Raw genomic sequence first — 8340 nt, 5'->3', positions numbered from 1 at the left:
AACTCGTGTCGCGGCCTGACCCTTGCTTCCCTTCCCCCGCGACCGGACCCCGCCCCGCCCTCCCCATCCTGCTCGGCCCAGCACTCGGCATGAGCAGGCACACCGCAGGCACCTGCCCGAGCCGCTTCTCACCTTGTATACTCCTCCCGCCCACTCACCCTTTCCGCCGTCGCGTCGGCGTCCTCATCACCGTCGGTGGCGCCTCCCCCCTCTCTCTCTCACACACTCTGTTCGTGGACTTCCCTCGGTGCTCTCCTCTCTCCCCGTCGTTTCTCTTCTTCTTCTTCTTCGCCGGAGTTCGCAGTTGGATCTATTTGGACGCCGAAAAGGCGTCAGAGGTCTCTGAATGCACCGTCAATGTTTTGGCCAATTCGTCGCGGTCTCTCTGGAGAGGGATTACGATTACGGAGCTTGTGACTTGCAATTCGGCGCGCCCTCTAGATCAGCTTGAGTAGAGTGAGGGGGTGTGAAGGGTACCCCACCCCCTCCGAATAGCAATTTGTGAGCTCCGTCCATCCTGGCTGCGGGTGCGGGTGAATATGGGGATGAGGTGCGCGGAGCGGGGCGAGCGGGGCGAGCGGAGCATGGTCAGAGACAGACACACCCGACCCAGAACAGTGCAGGGCTCTGGCCACCAAGGCGTAGCCCAGCCCCGCACTAGCCCCGCACGCAGCCCACACCATCCGCTTGCGGTGCACTGCAAGCAAACGCACCACGAGTATACCAGGTGGCTGATTCACGCCGCACACTTTCGTAGTTATACTGTACCGCATGCACGCATGCGGGCGGGTTGCCTACCCGGGAGCCGTGGGCGGCGAGCATAGGCAAACCCACCCGCACACGTGCATGCGGTATAGTATAACTACCACGGTGGAGGGAGAGCGTGAATCAGCCACCTGGTTCATACTCTGTCGACTCCGTCCTACCAACAGGGCCGAAGAACCAAAGACCCTCGGCCACCTCGGCCACGAGGAGTGACCTCTGAATTTCTCATTAGCACCTGGCTGGCTCCGGACGTGGAGGTTTCGGAGTTTCCCCGAGAGATGGCGTCGGCCCAGTCGGACCGATCAGCTTTGCGCGATGTGTATTCGCTACGCCGTATCGGTTGGTCGGTCACATTTACCTCTAGTCGTTACTCTGGTCTCCCTTCAAAACGAACAAATCTTTCGCCTTTTACTAAAGATTTCCGTGGAGGGGGACACTTGATGAGTCTATTCGTCAATTTTTTGTATGCCCTGCGCAAGCGGGGCGAATTATCTCTAATTATTTCATTAATGCAAGGGGGGTTATACCTGCGCGCACTGTGTCCCCTGTTGTTTTCCTTATCTGTGCTGTGGAATATCGGGACCCTATGCTGATTACAGTAGCTGATTTCAGTATACCTTCACATTTTACTTCTTCCTCCAAAGCGCGGATGTGTCATCAATTTGATGAATTCAGAAACGCTCATCTTAAATCTTCGCCCCTTTTGCCTCACCTAAAGAAATGTTCTCTTAATGTAAGTCAGAAGTCAGTGGGTGATGGATTAGGTTGGGTTCCTCGTAATGTCTCCTGCTCGTAGGAGTGACTCCGCTCGCTGCCCCAGCGCGGCGCGGAGAGACACCGGGACACGGGAGCCAAGGAGGCAGCTCGACAGCGGACGGGTGCTGCGCTCTAGCGGCCGCCGCGACAACCGCCACGGCAGTGAGAGAGGCCACGTACGCGTCGCTCTGCTGACAATACCATGTTATCGTGGAGTGCGAGAGAGAGGGAGACAACAGCGTTTCAGACGTGACCCTACCACCATCAGCGACGTCGTCAGTCAAGTCCACGCCAGATGGCGTTTTAGCCAAAGGTTCAGAAAGTGCACGAGTATTTCTTTAAATTTCTCACTTTGCCGGTATGATGTAGAACCGACTCCCTGATATTCATGTGCACCGGTCTCCCCCGAACCTGTCGCCTGCCTCTGGTCCCGGGTGCTCGGAGCCCCGCGTCGACGGCGAGGTGCAGAAGTCCGCCGCGCGGTGGGTCCCCGAAGTGCACATTTAGTTGGTCGCGCGCCGGGCCGGTCTACAATTCATACTTACCTGGCGTAGGAGTTAACCGTGATCACGAAGGCGGTTCTCCCAGGTCGAGGCCCTCTCATTGCACTTCGATTGGGCTGAAGCCTGCGAGTATCCCAAATGTGGATACCTCGGGCGTATAATTTTTGATAGTCGGGATTGCGTTCGCGCTCTCCCGGAATAATCTTTCAATGAACCTACGTCTGCTGACAGGACCATACCTGGTGAGGCCGTGGCTCTTGCGAATATGCGTAGTAATTTTGGCCCCGATCCCGAGATGTGGTTCCTGATCGTGATGCTGCTGCCCAGCGTTTGTACCCCTTAGACGCCCACCCGTTGAGTTGGAAAATACGAGGTGCATTAAAATTTCACGTACACACTGAAAAATATTTCAAAACATGCCAGAAATTCAAAAAACATTCAATTAAAAATATTGTAAATATTCCAAGAATCTTCCAGATATTCCACAAACACCAAAAAGACTGAGTGGTTGACCCCTGAAAGTAACTGGAGAAATGATTCAGATGAAGCTGTAGTGTTACCAAACACACGTATAACGATCCGTGTCTAACGCAGCCTGCCGTAATAGCGGAATGGTTCAGGATAATGACGGAAGTGTCCTGTTTTTGCTAATTTCTTACCGGTTGTGTCTCCTGCAGCTGATAATGCTGGTGCTGCTGGTGCTCGCGGCCCTCCTGACGCGCGCCCGCTGCCCGCCGCCCACCGCCCCCGTGTCCGCCCCCGTGCCCGCGCTCGCCGCCCCCAGCCATGGCGCGGAGGAGACGCAGTGGGTTTGTCCGCAGATCGGAGTGGAGTGGGAGCCGGAGGAAGAGGAGGAGGAAGGCGGCTGGCGGCGTGCCGGGGACGGCGGGGACGACGCGGACGTGAAGCAGCGCCCCGTTACCTGCTCGTGCGACCTGCCGCACACGCTGCGCTGCACCGGTGGCCTCCACACCTTGCAGGTAAGGCTTCGCCTAAATGTCTGAGAAGTATTAATGGTCGATTTTTCAAAAATGTTTGTGAAAAAATACTCACATTTTTTCCTACCTGTGTTTCATTTTTTTTCAATCTTCTGCAAATACTTCAACTTTTGCCATATAATGGAAAGGCTTCTAAATTTTCCGAAAAAAAAGATTCGTATTGCAACACGTTGAATGCGGCTAGTTTTCCTGGTGCCTATGATTAAACATAGGCACGTCGCACAGAACTTGTTTAAATACCTAGCCCATCCCGCCACCGGACCGCCGCAGCCTGGCCCGCGGCGCGGCCCGCGCGCTGCAGCCGCGTGCCTCGCGGGCCTGGCCGCGACGGCTCACCTCCTCGCGAGCGTGAGCGCCTGACCGGTTGACTCGGCAACATCGATCCCAATGTAAGTTGCACGGTTGCGCGGTTTCGATTCGGGAGGTCGAAGCGATAGCGATACGAGACGGCGGCGACGGGCGCGAGTCGAGTGGTGCGAGGGCCGACCGAGTCTCGCGATGCTGCTGACGCCCGCCCACCGCCGAGGCGAGGGGGAAAGGGAAAGGGGGAGAGGGGCGGGCCAGTGCGCGGCCGGCTCCGCCCCGCCGGTCAGGCGGACGGCTGACCAGTCCGGACGACCTCCTCACCGTTCATGAGGCCCGGGAATGGCAAGTCCCCTATTACCCAATGGTGCTGACGGCCACGTCTACAAGGGGACTTGCTCTCCCCTCGTCTGCCACTTGAAGGAAGGTTGGCGTCAGCGGCGCGCGCGTTTTAGATTAGCCGAATCGAAGTACTCGAGTACCCGCCGATTGTAACAGCACCAACGTTAGAAGATTTTAGTTCGTATGTACTGGCACTGGCAGAGTTCGAAGAATGGGTCGTTGACGTGAGAGTTCATCTTTTTATTTAGGGGCGTCAAAAGTCTGTTGACGGTACACATTGTACACATTGCAACATCGCAAATCCTTGATTATAACATAGTGCGACAACCCATGGATTAAAATAATAGTCATAATGGCACCATGCGTATACTACACAGCCAGTACAAAAACTCGTTCAAATGCAGTCTTTTCAGACGCATTTTGAAAGGAAACGCGTTCATGCTATGTTACTTATTGAGCAGGGACGCTCGGCGCCACATCGCGCTCCTGCGGCGCAACGTCGAAATTCGACCAGGACATCACGAGTCAGAGGAGGTGGCCCGGTGACAGAATGGCTTTTTTACCTGTGGAAACGGTGTCCCTCCCTCCCCCTCCTCTCGCTGTATTGTTCCGGGCGGACCCGAGCCGAACCCGAACTCTCCAACCCGAACGCGTGTCCTTGCCTGCCGCAGGTGGTGGGGACGGCGCTGCGTGCGCTGCCGCCGCGCTACGTGTCGCTGCTGGACGTGAGCCTGTCCGGGGTGTCCGCCCTGGGCTCCCTGCTCCCCGGCGTGGCCCTGCACGGGCTCGTCGTCTCGGGCGAGCTCAAGAGCGTCGAGCCGGACGCCTTCACGAGCCTGCTGCTGGAGGCCGGTGAGCCGAGGCTGCAGGCCCTGGGGCTGCCCAGCAACCTCCTCGAGGCCGTGCCCGCGTCTGCGCTGTCCGCCCTGCCGGACCTGGACCGCCTGGACCTGTCGCACAACCGCCTGCGGTCTTTGCCGACCGACGCATTTCCGGTAAGGGCCCACTGTCGTAGATTATTCCTGAGGAAGCCAAAGAGCTTTCTCGGCGAGCAGTCATCCCTAAATGCCGCGTGCGCTGCCTCTCCTCCAGGGACTGAGCAACCTGACGTTCCTGGACCTGAGCGACAACCTGCTCACGGACATCTCGGCGGGCGCGTTCCGGTCGCTGTCGTCGCTGCAGACGCTGCGCCTGACGGGCAACCGGCTGCGCGTGGCGCCGCTGTCGCTGTCGCTGCTGGACGGGCTGGAGGGGCTGCGGGGGCTGCGCGAGCTCGACCTGTCCAGCAACCAGCTGGCGGGCCCGCTGGGGCCGGGCGCCCTGCCGCGGCTTCCCAACTTGCGCGTGCTCAACCTGGCGCACAACCAGGTGAGCTCTGTGCGGCGCGGCGCGCTGGCAGGCCTGCCGCAGCTCTCGTCGCTCGCGCTGCCGCACAACATGGTGGACGTGCTCGAGGACCACGCCTTCCGCCAGCTCGGCTCGCTCGCCTCGCTCGACCTGGCGCACAACCGCATCGTGGCCGTGGGCGGCGCCTCGCTCGCGCACCTGCAGCGCCTGCGCTCGCTCGCGCTGCAGCACAACTTCCTGCGCGTGCTCACGGCCGACCTGCTGCGCCCGCTCGCCGCGCTCCAGGAGCTGCACCTGGACGACAACGACATCTCGCAGGTGGCCGACGACGCCCTGGAGGCGCTCGAGGCCGCGGCGCCCCGGCTCACCCGCCTCACGCTCGCGGAGAACCCCCTCAACTGCGACTGCGCGCTCGGACCATTCGCTCGGTGAGTATGGGACACTGCATGGCGGCGACGGCGTGGTGTTTCGATAGGCGCAAATCTATTATTCCTGAGCACGGACCTGTCACGAAACACGAGCCAACCGCTAGATATTTCTAGATATCTTTCCGACTTGTTTCATGGCCCCCAAACCAGCACACCAAAGTCATATGATTTGTTTCCCGAAGGTGGTTACGGCGGAACGCGACGCGGGTCCCGTCCGCGGACAGGGCCTCGGCGGTGTGCGCGGCTCCGCCGCACCTGGAGAACGGCCTGGTGGAGGACGTGGCCGAGGGCCTGTGCCAGGACGACGCCGGCGCGGCCGAGGCCGTGGCCGAGGAGGACGCGGCGCTGCGGCCCGGCCCCGGGCCCCAGCACCACCACGCCGACGCGCGGGTGCAGCTGCGCGGCTTCCAGTTCGACGGCGCGCGCGCCGCCATGCTCTGGGCCGTGAACGTGTCGGCCGCGCCGTACGTCTGCGACACGCTGCTCGTGTACGAGGAGGAGGAGGGCGGGCGCGAGGTGCCCCGCGACAGCACGCCGCTCGGCTGCGACTCGTCGCAGCTGGACGACCCGCACCAGCTGCTCGTGTCGCTGCCCGCGGCACCGCACCTGCAGCCCGCGCGCCGCTACCGCTACTGCCTCGTGCTGCTCGTGGGCGGCGGCTCGCACGACGACCTGGCCATCGTGGTGAGCGACCTGCCTCATATTTCCACCTGCCCGAGCACGACCTCTGACCCCTTTGCCGGCCTTACTCACCTTTGTGTCTCGTCCTCCAGGTGGGCTGCTCCGACGTGCTGCCGCTGGTGAAGACTGCCTCCGCCGCGGTCGCGGTCGCCGAGGCCGAGACCGTGGCTATCGCGCCGACGTCCAGCGTCTCGGTCAGCGCCCCATCGGTGGCGTCGGCGGCTGCAGCAGTTGCGGCGGTGGCGTCGCCGAGGATCTCTGGCCTCTCCGCCAACGTGACCGCGACGGGCGCGCTGGCCGTGTGGGTGCAGTTGTCCCCGGCTACGGCGGCCGCCTCCTGCCGCCTCAGCGTGTCCGTGTTCGCCGGCGGCATCCTGGCCGCGCAGGAGCTGCTAAACTGCTCTCTGCCCGGGACCGTGCTGCGGGGGCTGGGCCCCGGCGCTGGGCCGCTGCAGGTGTGCGCCGCGGCGGGCGAGGCCGCGAGCCGAATGCGCTGCACCTCCGTGTCGTGGCCGCAGCGCTCGTCCTCGGCGGCGGCCTCCTCGGGCGCCATCACCGCGAGCCTCATGGCGGCCCTGACGGGGTCGGCGCTGCTCGGCGGCTCGGTGGCCGCCCTCCTGCTCTTCCTGTGGGCGTCCTCGCGCTGGCGGCGGCGCGGGGGGCGGGTCCGGGGGCGGCGAGGGGGAGGCCTCGGCCTGGACCAGGACACGGGGCAGCTGTATCGCCCCGCGCCCGCCCCCGAGTACGAGCAGCACGCCAGGTACGTCAAGCTGCAGGCCACCACCAAGCTGTGACGCGCCCGGGGGCGTGCGTCGTGTCGTGTCTAGTCAAAGAAAAACGTAAGAATCGCTGGATGTAAGAGAATCAATTGTGATTTTGCCAATCTAGTTTAACCCGTTCGTTTCAAGTTCTAAAGCTCCTCTGTAACTCAGTAGGCATTCTGTGGGAAACTAGTCCAATTCTCTGTAGTATTAATTAGAGTGGGTAGTTGTTTTCAATTCTGTAGATTATTTATTTGAAAGATGAAGTTCTTAACGCCAATTTTTAAAATGAAATGTGTTGTGTCGATTTGAAATCCAAAGAAAACTGAGTATTCAGTGTCAAATAGTTATAATTTTAAATTGTTCATTAAGTCATCTGAAAAAATTCCAATTTTCGTTTTTAAAGAGAATGATGAGGAATTGTGATGTTCGTTTTTGTACTTTTGTAATTTTTTAAAAATCTGTATATATGTAAATGAGTGAATATGGAGACCAGACATACTGACATCGCGAACGAAGGTAAAGTCTACGGAAATAGTGAAGGTCGGCTAAGCTTGCTGAAAGTTTGTACTACTGTATGTGCTTAGGAGCAGGACAACAAATTTGTGCCATTTTTACATCTTTCATCTAGATGCTTGTATTTCATCCCATGTTGTAGTTTTAATTCTCATCTGACCCTTTGTATATTATTGAATGTAAGCGGTGAATAATAAATGATAAATAATAAGACGGCTAAGAATTGCTGCCCCAGTGGCTTAAATACTTTTTGAAACGATTTGATCGAGACAATCTTGAAGTTTAATTTGTGTTCCCTAAACGGTAAACATTGAAAGTAAGATGCTCGGCGCTGTGAGGCCAAACCCCCGCAGGGCCCGGGATAGGCAACTTGCCCGCGGCCGTGCCACATGCGTACACTGGTTTGCCTACCCACCAGGCGCTTCCATCTCAGAGTCCGCGGCCCACCAGCGCGCGCAGGTTGTGTTGCATGAAGGGCGTCCCGTCCAGTTACTCAGTGCCACCCCCTTATCCCCCGGCCAGATGGGCACCCAAAACTCCGCGTGGAACGTTAGACCAATAGAAATGGTTTGTGCAGCTGGAAGCAACAGAATAGTCGGAGGGTATTGGCAGACGTACCCCACGCCAAGAGTAAGCGCGGAGTATTGGCACCGACTCCAGAGAGTGTCGTTGTTGGTCATGGCGGCAAGTTCGACCTCCTTCGGGAAAGGAAGTACTACACCCGAGACTACTCCTGTCACCACAAGACAATTAAGCAAAGCACAGCTCAAATTTCATAGGATGCCCTGATATGCTTTGGATTCTTGACAAATGATGTACTTTGCCACAGTCTTTTTTTTTTAAATCGGGGAAACTGGCTGAATCTGTGAGAATCAGGGATACAGTCAATTTACACACGCATTTTACACTCGCATGGCGCATTATTTTTGTTTGAGTGGTT

At 58.6% G+C, this 8340-nt stretch overlaps 2 protein-coding genes and 2 non-coding genes across 4 annotated transcripts in view; 3 read left to right on the top strand and 1 right to left on the bottom strand.

The window, feature by feature from the left end:
• LOC113217315 (leucine-rich repeat and fibronectin type-III domain-containing protein 3) overlaps positions 1–7611 on the top strand; it is a 12265-nt gene extending 4654 nt beyond the window's left edge. The window contains exons 2-6 of the mRNA XM_052270731.1: positions 2702–3004; positions 4339–4662; positions 4760–5442; positions 5625–6126; positions 6216–7611. Of these exons, the coding sequence (XP_052126691.1) occupies positions 2708–3004; positions 4339–4662; positions 4760–5442; positions 5625–6126; positions 6216–6917 (2508 nt within the window). The 5' untranslated portion in view covers positions 2702–2707 and the 3' untranslated portion in view covers positions 6918–7611. The remainder of the gene's footprint in view (positions 1–2701; positions 3005–4338; positions 4663–4759; positions 5443–5624; positions 6127–6215) is intronic.
• Positions 1–8340, bottom strand: part of LOC113217307 (maternal protein exuperantia) — a 542899-nt gene that overhangs the window by 151960 nt on the left and 382599 nt on the right. The window lies entirely within an intron of this gene.
• LOC113217331 (U5 spliceosomal RNA) lies at positions 1133–1251 on the top strand. Its single transcript, XR_003304065.1, has one exon. It is a non-coding gene; the product is annotated as a U5 spliceosomal RNA (small nuclear RNA).
• On the top strand, positions 2059–2221 carry LOC113217329 (U1 spliceosomal RNA). Its single transcript, XR_003304063.2, has one exon. It is a non-coding gene; the product is annotated as a U1 spliceosomal RNA (small nuclear RNA).

The sequence above is a fragment of the Frankliniella occidentalis genome, unplaced genomic scaffold (assembly GCF_000697945.3).
Source record: "Frankliniella occidentalis isolate FOCC.00 unplaced genomic scaffold, Focc_3.1 Scaffold1, whole genome shotgun sequence".
In the NCBI taxonomy this organism is placed as follows: domain Eukaryota; kingdom Metazoa; phylum Arthropoda; class Insecta; order Thysanoptera; family Thripidae; genus Frankliniella; species Frankliniella occidentalis.
This window is presented reverse-complemented; position numbering and strand designations above follow the sequence as displayed.